The sequence below is a fragment of the Salmo salar genome, chromosome 05 (genome assembly GCF_965601325.2).
Source record: "Salmo salar chromosome 05, fSalSal1, whole genome shotgun sequence".
Taxonomy (NCBI): Eukaryota; Metazoa; Chordata; class Actinopteri; order Salmoniformes; family Salmonidae; genus Salmo; species Salmo salar.
In genome coordinates, this window is record NC_138295.1 from 53,118,151 (window position 1) to 53,141,038 (window position 22,888).

Genomic DNA, 22,888 nt, shown 5'->3' on the forward strand with positions numbered 1-22,888 from the left:
TTAGTGAAGGAAAGAAGGTAAGTTATGGCAGGCGACTGGCTATAAGAGAGGAGTGAAAAAGGAATGTTTAAAATGTGAGCTGTACACTGAGTGTATAAAACATTAGGAAAACCTTCCTAATATTGAGTTGCACCCCCTTTTGCCCTCAGAACTGCCTCAATTCGTTGGGGCATGGAATCTACAAGGTGTAGGAAGCGTTCCACAGGGTTGCTGGCCCATGTTAACCTGTTAGGGCTAGGGGGCAGTATTTGCACGGCTGGATAAAAAAAATGTACCCGATTTAATCTGGTTACTAATCCTACCCAGTAACTAGAATATGCATATACTTATTATATATGGATAGAAAACACTCTAAAGTTTCTAAAACTGTTTGAATGGTGTCTGTGAGTATAACAGAACTCATTTGGCAGGCAAAACCCTGAGACATTTTCTGACAGGAAGTGGATACCTGATGTGTTGTATTACCTTTAAACCTATCCCATTGAAAAACACAGGGGCTGAGGAATATTTTGGCACTTCCTATTGCTTCCACTAGATGTCACCAGCCTTTACAAAGTGTTTTGAGTCTTCTGGAGGGAGATCTGACCGAACAAGAGCCATGGAACGATGATGGCCCATTAGACACCTGGCGCGCGAGTTCATGTTGGGTACCCTCGTTCCAATACGTTATAAAAGAGTATGCATTCGTCCACCTTGAATATTATTCATGTTCTGGTTAAAAAAGGCCCTAATGATTTATGCTATACAACGTTTGACATGTTTGAACGAACGGAAATATATTTTTTCCCCTCGTTCATGACGAGAAGTCCGGCTGGCTTACATCATGTGCTAACGAGACGGAGATTTTTGGACATAAATGATGAGCTTTTTTGAACAAAACTACATTCGTTATGGACCTGTGATACCTGGAAGTGACATCTGATGAAGAGAATCAAAGGTAATGGATTATTTACATAGTATTTTCGATTTTAGATCTCCCCAACATGACGTCTAGTCTGTATCGCAACGCGTATTTTTCTGGGCGCAGTGCTCAGATTATTGCAAAGTGTGATTTCCCAGTAAGGTTATTTTTAAATCTGGCAAGTTGATTGCGTTCAAGAGATGTAAATCTATAATTCTTTAAATGACAATATAATATTTTACCAATGTTTTCTAATTTTAATTATTTAATTTGTGGTGTTGACTTGACTGCCGGTTATTGGAGGGAAACAATTTCCTCAACATCAATGCCATAGTAAAACGCTGTTTTTGGATATAAATATGAACTTGATAGAACTAAAAATGCATGCATTGTCTAACATAATGTCCTAGGAGTGTCATCTGATGGAGATTGTAAAAGGTTAGTGCATCATTTTAGCTGGTTTTATGGTTTTGGTGACCCTGTCTTTGAATTGACAAAACATTACACACAACTCTTGTAAATGTACTGTCCTAACATACTCTAAATTTATGCTTTCGCCGTAAAACCTTTTTGAAATCGTAAAACGTGGTTAGATTAAGGAGATGTTTATCTTTCAAAGGGTGTAAAATAGTTGTATGTTTGAAAAATTTGAATTTTGACATTTATTTGGATTCAAATTTGCCGCTCTTGAAATGCACCTGCTGTTGATGGAGTGCACCACGGGGGGACGCTAGCGTCCCACCTAGCCCATAGAGGTTAACTCCAACGCTTCCCACAGTTGTGTCAAGTTGGCTGGATGTCCTTTGGGTGGTGGACCATTTTAATACACACGGGAAACTGTTGAGCGTGAAAAACCCAGCAGCGTTGCAGTTTTTGATACACTCAAACCGGTGCGCATGGCACCTTCTACCAGACCCCGTTCAAAGGCACTAAAATCTTTTATCTTGCCCATTCACCCTCCGAATGGCCCACATACACAACCCATGTCTCAAGGCTTAAAAATCCTTCTTTGACTGGCTCCTCGCCTACATCGACACTGATTGAAGTGGATGTAACAAGTGACATCAATAAGGAATCCTAACTTTCACCTGGGTTCACTATTTCATGGAAAGAGCAGGTGTTTCCAATGTTTCGTACACAAAAAGTGGAGGTTAACACAGATACACTAACACACACAAACTCACGTGCACAAGAGCAAACAAACACACACACACACACATGCACACGCACCCTTCCTTTTCAGTGCCAAGGTTTACACCCTGTGGTGTTTGCCCTGCGCTGTTGGCCACATGACCGCATGCATTTGAATGTCGGGTGGAGTGCATCCCTCTTCTTTATCCAGAGAGAAGACAAGAACCATAAAAGACGACACACACACAATGAAGACTTTTACCCGAGAGGGACTTAGAGGGGGGTATGCCGGGGTGCAACTCTGGCGGGGGTAGGTACTTTCAGGGCACAAGGCAGAAAACCAGGAGAAAACCAACCTACGCATAACAAGAAAATACCTCCCGACAACATCTGGGAGTGGGGTAAAGTTAACGGCGTTAAAAAAAAAAAAAAGAGATGAGGTGCTTGATTTAGTTGACGAGTCTCTTTCTCTCGGTCTCCCCACAGAGTGTTTTTTTGGTTCGGCTCTTCCATAGAGGAGTGACCTGGGAGAGAGGAAACAGACAAAGGGAAAAAAGGGGAGACAGCACACGGATCCTAATGAAGCCATAAATCAAACGTCCGATGAGAAAAGACTCCGAAGGAGGATCACATCGCCGGGGATCAATGGAGACACATCCAAAGGAGGAGACAACAACAGCCTGGAAACACACACACACACACACACACACACACACACACACATCTAGATGGACACAAACGAGCGCATTGCAAGTACACACAGGCTGAAATACAGCCTCATAAACACACACACACACACACACACGAACATACACACACACACACACTCGCTCACCAAGGCCCAGACCAACTGAGACACGTGCTTGTCTCTAATCTATTCAACTTCCTCGCACATTGTCCCCCCCCCCCCCCCTCCCTTACTACCCAGGAGGGCTCCGAGTTACACCTCCACGCTCAATCCCTCTCGTCTAAATAATATTGGCCGTGATAAATGGCGCCATAACTCTGATATCCACAATCAATCTCTGCTTTAAAGACACATCCATCTTCTGTAATGCTGATGGGGAGGGGGGAGATCCAGGGGAGTGCGAGGGGGTGGAGGGGGAGGAGGAGCCGAGGGAAGACGTGACTGTTTTCCTGACCTCCTGGCAGGGGACTAAGGCGGGGGGGACGGCGGGGCCCGGTGGAGGCGGGCCACTGAGTGATGTCTGTCAGCTCACATCTGGCTGGGAAAATAAATTAGGCTTATGAAGACAAATGAAAAGGGCTGTTCCTGCCGCCACCGCCGAGACACGGGGCGAGAGTGAGAGAGCAGGAGAGAGAGAGAGAGAGAGAGAGAGAGAGAGAGAGACAAAGGGGCAGCGAGAGAGACAGAGAGAGAGAGAGAGAGAGAGAGAGAGGGACTAAATAAAAAAAGAGAGCGAGGGGGAGAGAAGCAAAGCAGCCATTAACGTAGTCACGCTGCAAAGACGCAGAGCTCACTTAGTCAAAACCTTGTCCTTCTCTCTTCTCGCCCTCTCTTCTTTTTTCCTCTCTTGTTCTCAGTCTTTGAGTTGCAAGCCAGGAACATTCTAGATGGCAATATGGCCGCAGTACGAGGAAGATCAAAGACAAGACACTGAGTCCTTCCTTTCTACCTCAGTGGTTGTGCAGTGTACACACAGGGGGGGGTCTGGAGATGCATGGGGGAGAGGGGGGGTGAACTAGGGCTGGGAATCGCCAGGGACCTCACGATAAAATATTATCACGATACTTAAGTGCCAATTTGATATGTATTGCGATTCTCACGATTCTATATGTATTGCGATTCGTGGAGACGTAGAGGGGGATGGGGGGGGGGGGGTGAGCGTTGGAATGAACTCTCTCAGGCTTTGTGGTGCACGTTTCCCAAGGCCCCGGCCTGGCCCCTTTGATAAATGACACATGTCATTCTGTCAGCCCGTGACACTGCAGCTGGGAGGCCCTGTGATGTATGGCTCTGCTGAAAAAGGAAATCAACTTTTTTCCCTCTCTCTCTCTCTCTCTCTCTCTCTCTCTCTCTCTCTCTCTCTCTACCTCTCTCTCTCTCTCTCTCTCTCTACTCTCTCTCTCTCTCTCTCTCTCTACTCTCTCTCTCTACCTCTCTCTTGTCCTGGGCCGAGTGCATGTTCTTTTTTTTATGAGGATTTAAGTTCTTTAGCCCAGTAAGCCTCCTCCTTTTCTTCCCCCCCCACTGCTCTTCTCCCTTCTCTCTTTCCCTGACACAGGCATGCTCAGAGACAGCTAGGTTGGGGCCTGGCTTGGTTCTCACTCACACAATGACACAGCTTATAATGATGTACTAATCTAGTAACTCGAGGAAGGGCACTGCAGCGTCTGAGGTGAATCGAAGATTTATGACAGCGAGGAAGTAAACAAAGTACGAACATAGCGGGGCCTTAGCACATTCCGGTTATTCAGGATGACTGTCTCCCTACTGGGTCCTCTGTCATGCATCTGTCTATGAAAAGAACAACGCTGTAATAAACGTGATCCCACAGAATGAATATACACCGCATGCAATAACTAATAGCTCTGTATATCTGTTTGACGATCACAAAACTCTCTCCCTCCCTCTCTATCTCTCTCTCTAACGGCTGACCTGTTATCAGTTCTCTGGCGATTTGACAGCCAACAAACCCCATCGTTTCAATCAGCTGTGACAGAGGAAATGTTTGAGTGTCACCTCTCAATCGTCATGCGACCAAAAGCCAGTACAGAAAAACAAAGTGGGCGGGAATAAACTTAAAATATTGACTGATTCAGGATCAGTAGTTCAGTAGATATCATCCAACCATGTGGCTGACTGAAAAAAAAGACAGACAGATAACATAGAGGGATCCTTTGACATCCTTGCTGAATGATGAGGTAGAGTGAGAAGTGACTGATAAGAGATCAGTTCGTGTCTGTCAGAAATGTCAGGAATGAGGAACAGGAGAGGACCAGATTACAGGCACCAACGCAGGGTATTCATCAACAACGGATTCCACGCATTATTGGTCCACTGAACCACTACAACATTAAAAGAGTTCACAATGTGTTGCTATGGGGACCAGCTACTTTGACTGAGGGGGGGAGGGAGAGAGAGAGAAGAGAGAGAATAGATAGTTAAAGCACAGAGAGATAGATAGATCGAGAGAGAGAGACGGAGAGAGAGAGAGAGAGAGAGAGAGACAGAGAGAGCACAGAGCTAGAGAGAGCAAACAAAAACAAGAGTCGTCTAGCGAGAGGGCCCGGGCGGGCCACCACCTTGGAGGTCGTGACCCACGGATGACCCCATCAGATGTGCACTCTGGCTGGGTGCTAGCAGGGAGAGGGGCGGGAAAACAAGGCATCATTAGGGCTGAGTGATGAGCCCCTTGCCATGTTTGACCTCCTCCTTCAGTGACTACGGGGCTGCAACGCTCCACCACAGGACCACACTGCATTTATAAATACCCGAGGGCCTTCTCTCTCACACACACACACAGAGGGAGAGAAACAAACAATGCCTAAGCACACATAAACACAATTCCTGAGCAACACGCTACTGAGACTGACCCCACACACCCGTAGCAGCCCTGCTAACAGCATAGCATGCCTGTGTGACCCGCCACATATCGGCTGTTTTTCCATGAGGCACCACCTCTGACCGTCCCAACAAACACCGTTGCCTTTAGCTAGCATAACGTCATTCATACGCCCAGTGTGTTACGGTTACAAACACACTGAGGCCATTGTTAACATTTTGTATTTGTTTAGTTGTTTTTTTTTGTGTGGGGGGGGGGGGGGGGGGGGGGGGATTTTTCACTTTTAATCACAGAAGAGGAAGTGGTGGGGAAAGGAAATAGAGAAAAAAATGAAACAAAAAGGCTAGTGTATGCTGGTCGCACAGTTCAGAGTGCGTATATAAGCGACCGTACAGGGGCAGGTCGCTAAACGACGCAGTCCACAGTGTCAGACTCCATGGTTGATCATGGGAGGCTAAACAGAACCCTAAATACACATCATGGGCCCAGCGTTGCTGAAAGTCCTAGCAATAGAAATCGACTGATTTCAGTCAAAGTGCCTTAGTTTCAGGTGCTTCATCCCGTCTAGTAATTATATTTCTGTGGTTCCCGGTACCTCTGCTCCCTGAGCCTCCGTACGCTGTGTGTTTGCCTCAATTAATCATCCCAGTGGTTATACTGTGGTAATAATAAAACAATCTCCATGATCACACACACAAACAACATTTCAAATTGCTATCATCCATCTCACCTACCCCTTTAAGAGCAGGGGGTTGTACCTCGCACCCCCCTGACTAGGCTGGCCGCTGGAAAAGATGATGGTAAAAAAAAAAAAAATGTGACTCGGCTGCCAAAACGCGTAAAGGCGCCGGGATCAATGCACGGCGGACCGCCGCGACGGGAGCAGCTATGTAAAACACTGCCTTAAGTCAGCCGCATCCGGTTAATATTTAATCCCTCCATCCATCTCGGCGCGAAGCGCTGCTTCCCTTTAGCTTTAGCTCTGCCGTTTACTTTGATTACACACAACCGTTTGGGGGGAGAAAGTGATAAGAGAGAGCACATCCGATTTGCATGGGGATGGAATATGGAATAAAACGCAAGTTTGATAATAGCTTGGAGCAGTCTGGGGCCAGTGTGAGAAATGGAGGGAGATAGAAAGAGGGAGAGGGGAGACGGTTAGAGAGAGAAAGAGAGAGCGAGATAGAGAAGGGGGAGGCCTGAGTAGGAAAAGGTGAAGCACAGAGGCTATAAAAAAAGCTAGCATTTCACTTGGAGGGGAAGCCTTCTTTAAAACAATGAGATATGCAAATACAACAGAATGGAAAAATAACAGTGATAGTATCGTCCCTTTCCCAGTTATTTTTTTATGGCAAATGATTTCTAGGGAGGAATTTCCAAAGGAATCAACTCCCACGTGAGCATGTAAATCTCCATAACTGAATATTCCCAGAGTTGTCTCAGCTCTCTTTCGACTTCTTCTCTTCTGTCACAGATTGTCTATTCCATGAAGGCTGTTTATAAATGGTTTTAGAATATTAATATTCTATATCCCATACTAGGTGTTTAACTGGTTTGACAATACTGTGTAATATGTATGTGATACATACTCAGTCTCTCGACAAACGTGTATGAGACTGTGTTGTGATCAAATATTTTTTGGGGGGGAAAACAATCATTCAGAATGTAGTAGAGGTGGTACAATACAAAATGACATTCACAAACCTACAGTCATACTGTTCAGCTCCCACTTTCATCTATATTCTCCTCTCTCACACACACACACACACACACACACACACACGCGCGCGCACACGCACACACACACGCCTCCAGCTAAACTATCCCAATGACAAACAACACACTTCTCTGCAACCCCTACTACAAGAGCTGAGCATAGTCAGCGAAGAGGGCCTTTTACCAGTCATGCCAATGACATAATTTCCTACAACTCCCAGCAATGCCCTCAGTAATGATGAGGTGGAAGCAGTATGGGTCTCAGAATGACTTCCTCCCTCCCTGTCTTTCAAACATCCAAATACTGTACACTCAACTAAACTCCTGCCAACAGTTGGGGGAAAAAATCTGTTTCTTTAACTTTTTTTATTTTTTCTATATATACACACACACACACACACACACACACACACACACACACACACACACACACACTCACACACACACACACACGTGCCAACCATAGTGAAATGGATTGGGACGAGCAGTGGGGTGTGTGTTAGATGTGAGTTAAAGCATCATTTAGGGAGGAAATAAGCCTTCACGACTGCCAATGACAAGTGTTCATTTTCTCACTCATTGAACAGAGCTAGCCACTTTACAATGTGTGCGACTGTGAGATTAGCCTGTCCTGAAATAGAGAGAGGGGTAGAGTGGGAGAGGGGGGGGGTCAACAAAATAGATGGTGAGGAGGTTTAGTCGCTCTGTCAGAGGGAAGGTTTGCCCGTCTGACTTTGGTCCCACAGGTACTCTACACACGATAGAGGCCACCCGGGCCGACACACATCCCTCAACACACACCTCTCCCAACTACCTCGGTGAGGCCTGGTGAAGAGGAGGATCATGGGAAGTCCTTATCTCTGGCTAACATCACCCATCGGGCGCCACAGCCCTCCACGGACCGAAGGGCGCAATAATTACTAATACAGCACTTTATCGATTGGCGCGCTCGACGGCGCCCCTTGTTTTCGGGGGTCTCCTGCTAGGGGGGCTAACCAAAGTGACACGGGTAAAGTGTTGCTTCTTTCACATGCCGACAGCTGGGCGAGAGAGGAGGGGGCCGCCCTGGCCCACTCCACCCGGCAGTAATTCTTAATTGACACCTGTCAGGATAATGGCGGCAGTCACAGCTGCTGCAGGAGAATTTGTCCATCGTCCCGTTCATCTGTCAGCTTTAATACCCGTCCCGTGGAACTGCCCCCCTCCAGCCCTGTTGCTGCCTGCCTAGCTAGTAACTACCCCCCCCTCCTTCTTTCCTCTCCTCCTCACCCCTTTTCTTTCGTTCTTCCGCTCCCCCTGCGTTTTGCCGCCGATCTACATACTGCCTTGTTTTAAAAAGTAAAATAAATAAATAAATAAATAAATAAATAAATAAAGGCTATCTGAAGGGTGGGGGAGGTTTGAGTACTGCCCTCTCGCATACTCTAAACGCAGGGCCCAACAGAAGGGAGACACTAGAGTGCTACAACGACTACTCTTGGCATCAGCATTTATTCCACCAAAACACACGCATGTTCCTATTCAGAGGTTACGGAGAGCTTTAACTAACAAGGTTGAGAAAAGAGGAGAAGACACAATGAGAGAGAGGTATTTGAGCTAGTAAGATAGGAGGGAGTGTGAGGGAAGCATGTTAGAAAGAGGGAGGGGGCAAGAAAGATAGGGGGAGAGAGATAAGATGGACGTGAGAGAAACAGAAAGAGGGAGGAGGAGGACGAGCGCGAGGGTGTCCCTGGGTAGGATTCGGCTCCTCTGTAGTAGGCCCATCTTGTTTGTCTGTTTGTTTGTTGGCATCAAAGCACTTGCCTCTCGTTCTCCGTGCTCGTCCCCTGCTAACTGATGTAATGAGTGGGTAAGCTACATGTTTTTCTGCGCCGAGAAATTCAAATACTTATTAGACAAAATATTCTGTAATTGCTCATCTTTTATTGATGGCAGAAACATGTTCAATTTGACTGGTACAGACTTCCCATAGCACTGCCAAGCCTCTCGAGGAGGAACACTACCACTGATCAAGAGAACAAATGTACTCACTGGAAATAGTATACTTTACTTAACTACATTTCGGATATCAAAAGAATACTTTCATGTTATTGGACTTCTCTCAAATGATGAACCAAATAAAGCGGCAACAATTTTACAATAATTTGCTGTTAAAACCACCTAGCCCCGCTGTAACTACTACACGGAATACAATAAGTCTACTCAGCATTAACTACTATCTACAGAATAACACATGTAACAAAACGTGACTTTAACATCAAAAGAAACACAAATGCATTTAAATATTTATTAGTACAGTTCCTGTGCTGCATTTACTCTTGTTCTCAATCCAATTAAAATTCCATACAAATAACATTACTAAAATACTTTAAATGTAAAAATTTTTTTTTTTTTTAAGAAGTAAAAAGTAGAATAACGGTGACAGAGCAAACAGAGAGGACTGGGCTAGTGAATCCAATCCCAGAGGGTTGCCTTCTCTATGTTTGACGTTGTTTTCTTTTCTGTCCCCACAACCCCACTCCGAGAGACATTTTGCTCCCGAGCAACAAAGCACATCTGGCTGCTTTAATGATATGATTTCCCATCATACTAAGCCACCCCCATTATGACCTCCCACCGTGCCACAGTGTGTGTGTGTGTGTGTGTGTGTGTGTGTGTGTGTGTGTGTGTGTGTGTGTGTGTGTGTGTGTGTGTGTGTGTGTGTGTGTGTCTACAGTGCAGAGAGGGCGACATTCTTCTGATGGTAGCTTCGTGCCCTGAGGGCAGCTTAGTGAAAGAACGAGAAAGAAAGAGAAAAAGACAAGATGAGCTTAAACATGATATGAAATGTATCCTCAGCTTCACACATACAGTACTGAATCAATACACACAAAAATATGTATGGTTGTATGGCTTAAAACACTTACAAAATATATTCCCAAAGTCTACTACTCTCATATGCCTTATATCTGAAATATAGTTGTCACTACTAAACACACACACACACACACACAACTCCAGCTATGGCAGTAGAGGTTGGGCGACTGAAGGCGTTAAAAAAAAGAGAGCTGAGCATGTTTGACCTTTGACTGGCTCAATTCCCAGATGCAAATTTAACTATTAGCCTCAGAGGGTGGCAGAAGAGCAAAACTGGCTATCGACGAAAGAAATCGATGCCACCTGCTAACGACACAGGCACTCCAATTAAAGTAACCTCTAGTGAAGCAGAGAGAAGAGAGCCTGACCGCCAAACACACACTCAGGGAACTGTTACACACACACACAGAGAGCACAGAAAACCCCCCTACTGTATATCACTGTACATTAGTGATAAGTATGTGACGCTTGTGTGTCCTAGTTAGCTTGGAGTCCTTGTGTTACTAATATGGTAAACAGAGTGTCAATGTACTGCCCTCTCACATACTCTAAACGCAGGGCCCAACAGAAGGGAGACACTAGAGCGCTACAACGACTACTCTTGGCATCAGCATTTATTCCACCAAAACACACACAACAGCACACGCACGTTCCCATTAAGAGGCATTTAGGCATATCTTTGCACTCACAAATGTCATATTCACGTCTCCTTAGAAATGTTCGGGGTACACAAAAACACACAATTCTAACGACGACAAACGTTTGACGTCTCAGTCGACTTCAGAGAAAGCGTGTGAAACATTATCGCTTAACATTTCCCTGACCTTGACTAAATTGTCCACTACATTTGCACGCACCTCCAAAAACAAATCTTGATGTTCTCCGGGCTTCCAGATTAATATCATTTTCAGATTGCTCCCAAAATATATTTTTTGGCAGACAACTACAGGGAAATAAAATGGAAAAATACACCTTGTGTAAGACGGTCCTCCTCAGGCCGTTGATTTAAGAGTGGGCCACATAAATCTCGGCATGCTGATTATTTCGAGGGCAGAATATCACGTAACAGCATCGTCAAGTTAGAGCACAAAGGTCGTTGTGTAATCTTAGCTACCCCGGGCATGCTAAACCATTAATCCCAGGGCACTGGGCTTCTTAACCCACTCCAAATATACTGGGAGATTTTTTTTTTTTAAACCAGGTTTCTAGAATGCCCCTAAACACAAGAGCGGGAGAGATACATTTCCCACACATTAAGACTAAGGCTATACGTGGTTTAGACATGAAGACGTTAAAAGGTGTTGTGTGTGTGTGTGTCTCCCTCACTGTGCTGCTTCAAAACGTTTACAAAATGTACCATCAAATTAAAACGCCTACCAAATTAAAAGCTATACTTTGCATACTAGAATTATGTTGCATAAACATATTAACGTATTAATATCATTTCATTTTACACCGACCAAATTTTGTGCAAAAATAGGCCCCCCCCAAAAAAATGTTCAGGAAAACTTAGCTACATTTCCCGCATTATAAACCTTCACAAACTCTCAAAACTAGAATTTTCTTCTTACGCACAGTAACAATCCTATGGGATATTAAGAAAGACAATTACAGGAGTATGACGGTTATTCTAATATATAAAGGGAAACATAAACATTGCACCGCCATTTGATGCAGGAGTGTAGCCGACATGTGACGACGCAGCTGATTTTGGTTCGGTGTGTCTGGCCTTTATTACGTCGTTAAAGGCAGAGGATTAGGGAGGTCATTAAGAGGTATTGTCTCCTCCGACATGATTAGTCAGGTAGCAAAGTCCATTTGTCACCTGCACGAGCAAATTGAGTTGATACTGCACTAGGGGCTATGGGGACTGTATAATATCAACTTGATTACATCAAGGCAGCTGCGGACTTGACACCTTACTGAATTTGTCAGCATTAATCGTTAGGGCCTGTCACAAATCCATCAGGTTTACAGATAATTAGGGGCCTTCTCTAATGAAGCCCAGAGAAGAAACCTTATCGTTTCTCTCGGATAATGAAGAAGCCTCTATCCCTGGGAAAAAGAGATGTTTTTCTCCCCAGACTACTAGCTCTGACTGGCTGAGACGCACAACCCTCCAATTTAATGAAAGACAACGTCACTCTTCTCTTTTTCTTTTTCCTACATCGCTCCTGTCCTCATCACCATCAAGTGAAACTGATATTCAAGGACAAAATGAGGCTTGAAATAAAGTGACAGATATACACACTCTTACCAACTGCCTTAAATACACTGTAGGATATAAACCGTAGCTCATCTTAAATGACAGGATATCTGAAATAAGTGGAGTAGATCTTATGGTTTTCCCATGACACTACGTATACTGTATATGGCCCCATTTATAACCGTTAAAAGTTCTCTCACACACACACAAACAAACCCACACAGAAAGTAAAAGGCCCTATATTAAATGTCGCTCTATTCTACCCCCCCAACACTAGTGAAAAATAAATACAAATAAAATTTGTCCAGACATGTCTCCTCGTGGTGCTCCGTTCAGCCCTCCTCTAAAAAGGTCCAGTCCTGTACCCCTGGGGTTCCACATTTGTTTTGGTTGAGCCTGGCGTCAACCCTCTCAGTGAAAATATAACTCACAGCAACCTCTTTTCCCGATGGTCGCTCGAGTACTCATTCTCTATACCTCTATTACCATGGTACTACCATGGCGATACTCCCTCGACTCACCCTCTCTACTTCCTTATAGGCTACAGAGTACCAGGCATGGTTCAGTAGCTACTAGCTAGCATTGAAACACTGGACCATCATGCTTTAGCTGAGTGTGTGTCAGTACTTTTGTTAAAGGGGAGGGTTGGAGGGTGCTGTTATTTCCAACAAATTGTCATGATCATGACAGAATGGAAACACTCCCGTCTGCCAAATTGTGATTGACCATTAAAAAGGGCCATAATGTATAAGCCGGTCAATGACAGGCAAGCAGATCAATAGGGCCATGTTGAGGGGTCAAGGTGATGGCAATTTTCGTGTAAGATCTGATCTGTTGGGAACAGCCTATATGCGATCCTATAGCCTGCTACCCAGATTTTTTTTGGTTGATGTGATACAAGACAAGAGACGAATCAGATGCTACTCAACAGTGAGTATAAAGCATAAGACTGCTATTCAACACTGTGTGTCGGAAGCGTACGAACTGTAGAGAGAGGTACTAGTTGAATACTCTTCCCAGTCAATCCAGGCCGACTCCCCGTCATTTGGAGCCTATTTAAAATGATAAACCTGCCGAGTTCAAAGTCTTCGCTGCCCGGCCCTCCCGTTCGGTCCGCTTTACACCTCATATTTCAGAATCTCTTTAAAATTCTATAACGGTCTTTTGTTCACTCCACTTGTTAGTGCCTAACTTCAAAGGCTGCGCCTCATTAGCACAGAGGTGGAAATCCCTGTCACTCATTTACATTTGTTTAAAAGCGGCTTGAAAAAGAGATGAGAGTCGAAATCCAAATCACTAGACCTCAACCTTGTGTTTCGACATCTGGTTTATCAGTGGTTGTTAGATAGTAAATACTACAGTCCTGTGGATATAGACAAGGACTGCATTGGTAAAGTGTTCTATAGGATGAGAGGAGAGTGTGCATTTGGATAAGAAGTGCAAACCTCCTTGTCTTTTACCCAGACCAGGGTTACTGTTGGTAGGCTAGTTCAGGTGCCCTAATTAATTAGGATTTAGGCCTTTCTGTGATCCTCAAAACACTTCCACCCCCTCCCTCTTCCATTTCCTTTCTTTCTCTTTCTTCCCTCTAGTATTTTCTCTCGAAAACAATAAAGAGATAAGGATTTCCCTCATTTTAAAAACTTTTTTCCTTCCCTTTTTTTTAAGACAACAGGGGGGGGGGGTTGTCCTTTGAGTGGCTAAATCGGTAAGGAGCATGCGTGTCTCCATGGAGAGATGAATTGATGTTTATCAGGGATGAATAGATCAAAGGCTGCCACATGACAGGCGATCAATCACGCATCAAATCAATGATGGCAATCCTCTAATAAAACCGAAAAGAAAGAAAACCGGCTCTGGCCAGTTTTTTCTCCCCCTCTTTCGAAGTCAATTATTCATTATTACTCGCTCTTTAACACTGGAATGAACCCCAATAGAAACTCTACCTCTAACGTTACGTTTATCTAGCTACCTAAGTAGTCGACTTTTCTGGCAAGTGAACACATTAGGCCTACCGTGTCACTACAAACGTACCGTGGTTTACTGAAATCATACGGCAAAATAGAAAATAATAATGCTCAACTAATGAAGATGTGTTGAAGGTGAAACTTATTTTTTTTAGGCTATTACATATGCATAACAGGAGAAATGGAAAATGGAAAAATAAAACTTTTAGTGAATTAAAATGTAAAAAAAAGTCCAACATTTTATCTCCATTTAGTAAGAGACGGTGAAAATGAATGTATGTGTGCGCTCGTGCTTACCTGCTGATCGCCTGGGTTCTTGCTGCTTTCTCCTCGGCATAGTGACCGTCACGTTCCACCGTACTTTTCATGCAGGAATCAAAACAATAAGTCTGTCAGTGGAGAAAAACCATCCCGAAGCTTTTTTTTTTCGGAAATAACTGTCAACAGTTTTTCTATTAGAATGGTTTGGTTCTTTTGTAATTGTGGGCTTATGCCAGACAACCTGAAACGGCCACAATATAACTAAATATGTCCTTTAGGCCTACGAATAGAAACAAATGACTGAAGATAAAGGACAAACGAAAAAAAGGGTTTGTGTGATATCAAAACGATGCACGAATTTCGCCAGCTCATAACATGTCTATCAAAGATCATCTTTCCTCATCTCTGTGTGTCAGAAAAAGAGGCAGACATCGATGCCAAGTTTCAGTCACTCCCCTACTGCCATAGGTGGCTATATGGCGGTGTTGGGGCTACTTTGTATCGCCTTCACTCCAAAATAAATAAACTCTGATGGTAAACAAATAAGTCCAGTGTGAGCGAACACCTTTGAAATGTATTTCCGTGGAAGGCTGCGCTTCAAGCTCAGATCTGAAACAAAGCAGAATTGAGAGAAAATAGACAGGGATTAGATGGTTAATGTCAGTCCGTCACCACGCCACCTAGTCGGATCAAGCCTCGCCGTCAGCGGATACTTTTCTCCCCTCTCTAGTTTGAGTCGGGGTGGTAAGTTAGGGATTCTACTTACATTTCTAGTCGTGAAAATAATTATTATCAGGCGCCGAACAAGGAATGTGCAGGTGGTTGATGTGGTGCGGAGCCTGCGACTAAAGAGAAACAAACAAGGTGCAGGCATCCACCCTCGCGGAGAGAATTTTTCTTCTGTAAACTCCAGGGAGTGAACCGAGGTCTCGTCTGCTCCTCCGGAAAAAAAATGAAACACAGGGAATCGAGAAGCGTTTCAGACAGTCTCAACTGATAGACAGACGCATCGAGTGGCTTTTCCTGCTTCATTTTTACTCCTCCCCTCGCGCTACAAGCGTCACCCTGACAGTAGAACCCACCTGTCAATCTTTTTAATTGTCTTGTTTTTCCGCTGATTAAAATTGAAATGACTGACAAAGGAATGCTTGGATCAGTAGGCTAATATCAAATTGTTGCTTTGAAATATTGATCCATAAACTTCATGCGGAATGTTATTATGTCAATTAGTCAATTATTACAAAACTGTTACTAGGTTAGGCTATATTACTACAATTAGCTAATCATCATCATCATCGTATGAAATAAACTTACACCAACTTTATTTTGCCTGACATATGCTATCCTATGCCAAACCCAACATGGCAATGGTTTGGACTTGCATATTTTCGGAACATTCGGACTGAAGTTTCCTAATGTGAGAGCGCCATCATTTACGCATGCTTGAGGAGAAAATATATTCTGCAGATGATAGCCTTTTAATGGTGCTTGTTAATACCTTGAATGGTTGTGGTTGGCACTGGCTGTATTGGCAATTCTTTGGCTTTTTTTGGTGTACAATCGTTGAGGATATGTTTGAGACTACGATTGATTTGTTTCACCTTACTAGGAAGTGTGTCATGTCCAGGAAGGGGAGGGACTCCAAAGAATACAAGCCGCTACAGTGACAGCTTGGCTGCTGCTACAAGGTTGCGCCGTGCTATAGCCTAGTTATCATCAAAGCAAACATTCCAAAAGCACGTTATTGCGTGTCGATCTTATGCGACAAAACTGCGCCGGTAATATTGTTTTAATTGCAATGCATCATTGCATTGGCGTGGCCTACCCTGCTACGTGAAGAAAGCCTAGCATAGGCTAACGATAAGCATATTGGTATCAATGCACAGCCAGTGCCCGTGAACTTTGTCACATATACCCTCCCTGGTGCAATGTCCACCTCTTTCTTATTGAGAAACGGTAAGAGGGTGTTTTCAGTAATCGGCGGGGGGTGCAGAGGAACCGATGCACTTTCTAGAGTTCATTTCGTATCGCGCCGCTTCATTATAGATTTGTCATACTCCACGCACTTCATGGATTTTAAAGGTTCCTCGATACCGAGCTCCATGAAAAAGCTGGTCGTAACGAAGCTTAGCCAGAATTTCAGACGCCGTTGCCTTGCAAACTGTTCCAGTCCCGACACCCGGCGACGGGGACTTGCTTGTCAGAAATCGGTAAGTTTTGGTTAGAAATTGGATACAGAAGGTTCCCATTTTCCGCGGGTGCGTAGCCTATACCCTATGGATAGACTATTCCAACATTGGGCACATTTTGGAGCCAGTATCTTTGATAAACTATTTGGTATTGTTTTCAAGTTATGAAAGGGTCTCTTACCTCGGTTAGAATAGCCTTATCCATCCCCATCGATATTTGTAGCTTACTTGCGACCATTTCAGGAGCGAGCAAAATACGTGAGAAATATTTCCAAGTTCCGCCCCTACATTTGTCTATCAATCCATCTCGGCATCTCGCTCTGTCCTGTCTCCTTACGTCACGAACCTGCAAACAGAAAGTCATTGGGGGGGATAGACTTGCACGAATAGATGAGGAGATGGAGAAACAGCTTTGCATGGCATTTGGGGCTGCGGCAGGATCATCATTTTCCGCTGCATAAAACCAATGCGTAAGACTCAATATATGTCTGTCTGATTCAAAGCAAGATATTTACAAATGTTGATTACATTAACAGGTTACTGTAACAGAGGAATGTTGACTACTTAATCTAACCGGTTATTTACTACAATTTAAGTCAAAGAGATATTAAAATGCTGGTGTAGCCTATTAGAGCGTTGATCAGTGAAATAAAGGCAGGGTCTTGCGTTATGGTTGAGACCAAGGACGTAGTAGCATAATCTAAAGATCAAATAGCTTTTAACGTTTACAGAAATGGTCATATGTAGCCTAAAAGTTTTTCACAGGTTTGTTTTGTGTGCGTAATTTTGTATGCGTAATTTAGGAAAAAAAAAAATGTGTATTGTCTTGTATGTCATTTATAATTAGAAAATGTGTAACATTGAATTATAAATACAATTTGCCATGGAGAAATAGCCTCTCTCTCATCTTGGGAAAGGGAAAGAACTGTTGATGCAGTGGTAGGTTATGTGCTTTGCCCTCTCCCCCTCCCGAAACTGTATGGCATCACATATTGTTCAATATTTTAATGTAGGCCTATGCCCTTATACCTTTTTAACAATTCTTTGTTGTCTGTAATGAATCACTATCATATGAGTTGGCCTGGATTCATCAGCTGTGGTCCTGCTGCTAATAACTAGGCCTCAAGCACCTTCAACTGAAGAAAAAAAAACAAGTTAAAGGGCCTAGTTATTAAGGCATATTTCTTGATATGGCTTATTTATTTGTTAATAACTACATCAGGAAGGCCAATTCAATGGTCTCAATGCAGAGCTCGGAATTAGCAGAAATATCTGTGATGTCGCATTTAGGCCTATGTCGGCCTTGTATTGTATAAGGCCTGCTTGGTTAAGTTCTCTGAGGTGGGAAGACAGTTGCACAACAGCCCACTGTAGTCAAAGGTAATTTAATTGCACATATAGCCTTCTTTTATGCATTATTAACCAGAATTTGTTTGACTAATTTTGAGATTAAATTGAGATATGCATTAGTATCATGTTTCAGTGAGCGAGATTATTGTGCATTCAAAGTTGCACATTTTTAAATCAAGCATCTATAAGAATATCAGCCCAGTTCATTTTAGTTTTGACCTTTGAACTTGCTCTTCTTTAATGCATGGTGTTTCAGTACTGTTGGTCCATTATGAGAGATTCAGGTTCAAGTCTTTACTGGTACGGAATAATTCAGAAGGGCTGGAAAAGCAATTTGGAAAGTATAGTCAAACCTAGATGTTTTCCTATATTTAATTGGAGCCATTTATTTGTAACTAAACCGGGCTGGTACATTTAAGTGCTAAAAATGCAAATGTGACATGCACAATGATGAGTCGCAACAAGGATTCTTCTGGAGGATAGAAAATTATTTATTTATACATTTCTTTCACACAAGGATTTTTTTCTCTCTCCATGTCATCAACTGAGATGAAAACAGTTGTATTTTTTCATGTCGCGGCAAAGAAATATACAAGATTTAAAAGTGCAGTTTGTTCTTGTGTGTCTCTCAAGACAATGAATCATGACATCATGCAATGTGTTGTGTGATACAAACCTCGTCCTGTCAGTGTAAGGTGGGTGTTTTTTCCAAGACAAATGGAATTATTGCCAAAACAAACCAATGTTTCCTTCCCGAACGATGTCACAGATATTTTCTAGAGAATGGAAGTGAAATATTTACCTTCGCAGACATGACTGTAGGCATTCTGAAGTGCTCCTCTTATGTTATTATAACATGAGCTACTATCATGTTATTATCAAAATTCCGACAGAAGAACAACACTAAAGTATCCTATACCGACGTTAATTGATTTTAATGCTATGTAACAATTGTTACTCATTCTGAACTGTCATTCACTTATATTTTTCCTTCTCTGTTCCATTCCATGCAGATTTGTTGGAATCAATGCCTCGGACATCAACTACTCAGCAGGCCGCTACGACCCTACGGTGAAGCCACCGTTTCACGCCAGGTTCGAGGGCATTGGCGAGGTGGTCGGACTCGGCCTGAGTGCCAGCGCACGCTACACCATTGGCGACACCGTGGCCTACTTTGCCGATGGGGCCTTTGCGGAGTACACGGTGATACCCATGATCAAGATTGTACCCGTACCCGCGGTGAAGCCAGAGTTCCTCACCCTGCTGTTAAGTGGTGCCACGGCCTATATTGCCATGAAGCGGCTTGGCGACCTGGTGAAGGGCGAGATGGTGCTGGTGACGGCCACTGCCGGTGCCACGGGACAGTTTGCTGTGCAGTTCGCCAAACAGGCCGGCTGCCACGTTGTGGGCACCTGCTCCTCCAACGAGAAGGCTGGCTTCTTGAAGACCATTGGCTGCGACAGGCCCATCAACTACATGTTCGAGGACCTGAGTGCCACGCTGCCTTGAAGAGTACCCACAAGGCCTGGACGTAGTCTAAGAGTCCATAGGTGGCAGAATTGTTGACATGGAGGTCAACAATCTGGCCAATAAGAGTAAGCTGATCGTGATCGGGATCATCTCAGGGTACCAAATGGCATCAGGGGTCCCAACTGTTAAAGGAGGGACTCTGCCCATGAAGCTGCTCCAGAAGTCAACTAGCGTGAGGGGGTTCTTCCTACCTCACTTCCTGTCTGACTACAAGGAGGCGATGGGAAGCATGATGCAGATGTTTGCTAAAGGGAAGCTGGTGTGTGAAGTGGACTGCGGCGACATGGCCCCCGAGGGCCGTTTCGTGGGGCTGGAGTCCGTCTTTAGGGCTGTGGACTACATTTACGCTGGGAAAAACGTGGGAAAGGTGGTGGTTGAGGTGACTCCACCCTCGCTGGACAGCAAACTGTGATTTGCCTTAATGTGAATGCACTGTAATTCTCGAACAAATCAAATGTATGTATGTACAATGAAATGAACAATGAAAATACATAATCTAATGTATGTATGTACATTGAAATGAACAATGGAAGTATATATGTTGAAGGCAAATTACCCGAACTGTGACAATCTACAGTACTCTGAATTTAATATATTTTTGAACAGTTTATTTCACCTGAGTATATTTAGATATTACTAAAATGTTGTTCTGTTAGAGACAGTTCCTTGTTAATGTCTTAATGATTAGCTGTACTTTATTCAATACAAAGTCCCAATAAATGGGCATAGTACTTGTAGAGCGAAGATTGCTGGTGTAACAACAAAGGTTCTCTCAAGAAAATAATGCTGTACCCCTCTAGATCAAATGCCTCCCTCGTTCTCGTGCTATCTCGCGCACACACTCGCCTGTTTAACTTGCTCTGTGCTCAAGACTAGAGCTCACTAAAATGTAATCATATTAACATTTGTATTGACAGTAACTAGACCCGTGGCTGCATTGACTGTCCACAGCTTACGCATGATTACTGCACTCCAGACAATGTAGCAGCCTATCAGCTGAACTTGTCCCTCTGTTTACACAGCTGAGGACAATATTGCATAATGATCACGTTTAGTGTTACCAGTTTAAACCTCTGTCATACTTTTGGAATATAGGCTTTAGCAGGCCCAGAGCAATTGACCCGTTTAGTCCCACACACACGCACACACACGCACACACACACACACACACACACACACACACACACACACACACACACACACACACACACACACACGTACAGTATACATAAACAGATTACACATTCATATAATTCATAAATTATCTTAAATCAACAGAAAATATTGCACATTTCTCGATGTATTGTAGATGTACAGTAGGTTTTAAAATGGCTAATTTTGAGGAGTAATTACATTTATCATGTGTAATTAACACTCAAATATCTAGATTACATTATTTATCTCACATTCTTGATTTTAGAATCACATTTTGTTGTGTTTTGTTTTAGTAAAATCTGTATATACTTGTCGGAACTAAATGCAGCATCAGGTGTGCTTGGTATTTTATAGCATGTTTGTGGCTGACAGAAACAGCGTTCATATAATCCATCTTTCCATTCACATGCCCCAAGCTGCCCATAATAAAAAATTAGTCCAGCTAACCAGAACTTGGGGTTGAAAATACCATTCGTTTTTCCCACAACAAGCAGAAACCCACTTATATTGAATGTATTGTGGAGTGCCCTCTGAGGTAGGCCTATTTTTTTCTTTCTTTCTTTCTTCTTACTTTTTTTTTTGTTACCGTGAGGAGGTTCCACTTGATGTTTTGGATTCTCTTAAACCAATTCACTCATTTCATTTTTTTCTAATTTAAATATAGAACCCTTTTAGGCTAAATATGTCACCTATGTTAGAGGCGAGGGTAGATGGGATACTAGGTGGGATACAATCGCCATGGAGAAATGCCTTATCTTACATTTTCCATATTAATTCAAAAACTATTTACAAGTTAATGTGGGTGTTATTCTGTGGCCTTTTTTTAAGAAGTGAAAAGAGGTAATTAAAACATCTCTAAGACAATACGTCATGTATCAAGCCTAGGAACACAAAAACAAACACCTGTTTCCACCTGGGAGGGACGTCTGTGTGTTCATGCACTGTGAACATGCAATATCCTCCTCCAGGTGGCCACTCAAAAAAGATCTCAGTGTGAAATACGTTACAGGTGTGACCCCAGCGTGCAAAGCCGCTACCTTCGCCAGGCAGGCAGCTCAGGAAATCAGAAACATACCCACCAGCCTGAAAACCATTTGTACCTGCACCAGTGTGTCTCACACACACACCCATATGTGTTCCAGGAGAGAAGTGGTCTATGTAATGCATACAGTGTATTTTTGTAGATTGGTTCTTACTATCTTTAGTATTTTATTTTATTTGAAGGTCCTCTTTGATTTCTACCCCTGTGTTAAATATATAAATGAAATGATCCATCTCTGCACCCAGCATTGTAAGTGTTTGATAACAGTGCCACTGTACAGCAGAAATGATTGTGAGCGACCTGAAAGCTATTGTTAAGGCAGATGCTCTTACCGCTCATAAAATGTATTGTTCACTCAGTCATTCTAATGCAAGAGCACGCTCTCACACGCTAGTCACACAAAGGTGAGAGAGGTGATACAATTGAATGTTCACTTGAATTTACCATGCTTGAGTACTGTTGCGTGCGTACTCTGGATAGAGGTACGGACTGTCAATGTGTATCTGTCTTCAATGACCAACCGAGGCCTCACTCTGGTCCTCCGGGGCCCACCTGTAGCAGCCATGATTAGTGCGCATTCACAGTCCAATTAAAAGCACAGGACAACCTGGAGAAAACAACTCATTTTATTTAATTGGCTTGTAGCTGTTAGCAGGCTCTTAACAAACCATATAGACACATACCTGTTGTAGTCACCTTCTGAGGTATATGACAAATGTTGGTGGAGTGACAAACATGTTTTGGAAAAGTGTAGCGTTTCTCAACGTAGTTTGAGAATATTAGTTATTGTTTTTTTTTATTGCTTCGACTATAGTTAGGGTTTTTGAGATACAGTATATTACATCCACCTTTAACCTGAGTATAGCCCTTAAACCCTAAACGTAAGATTGAAAAGATTAGAATATGGTAAACGTGAAACAACCACAATTATGTGAGAAAAGTATAAATGTCCAAAAGTGCATGTCATGAATAGTTGTGATACTTGGTTTGCCAGAGGTCTGTGCTTTGTGCATTTCGGATACACACCCAAAATGGGATCTGTGACCTTTTTACAGCT

At 43.3% G+C, this 22,888-nt stretch overlaps 1 protein-coding gene and 1 pseudogene across 3 annotated transcripts in view; one reads left to right on the forward strand and one right to left on the reverse strand.

Annotated features, from left to right (window-relative positions):
- LOC106605074 (teashirt homolog 1) overlaps positions 1–15,617 on the reverse strand; it is a 37,221-nt gene extending 21,604 nt beyond the window's left edge. The window contains exons 1-2 of one of the 2 annotated variants that reach the window (XM_014200353.3): positions 15,332–15,617; positions 14,602–15,174 (exon numbers count right to left, since the gene is read on the reverse strand). In XM_014200353.3, coding sequence (XP_014055828.3) covers positions 14,602–14,641 — 40 coding nt within the window. In that variant the 5' untranslated portion in view covers positions 14,642–15,174; positions 15,332–15,617. Of the gene's footprint in view, positions 1–10,988; positions 14,562–14,601; positions 15,175–15,331 lie in introns of those variants that run through there. The other variant, XM_045718343.2, reaches the window with a different exon arrangement.
- Positions 15,618–15,707: 90 nt separating this feature from the next.
- LOC106605076 (prostaglandin reductase 3-like) lies at positions 15,708–22,064 on the forward strand (annotated as a pseudogene). The gene is made up of 2 exons (XR_014392339.1): positions 15,708–16,775; positions 19,118–22,064. The product of XR_014392339.1 is annotated as a prostaglandin reductase 3-like (transcript).
- Positions 22,065–22,888: the final 824 nt, after the last annotated feature.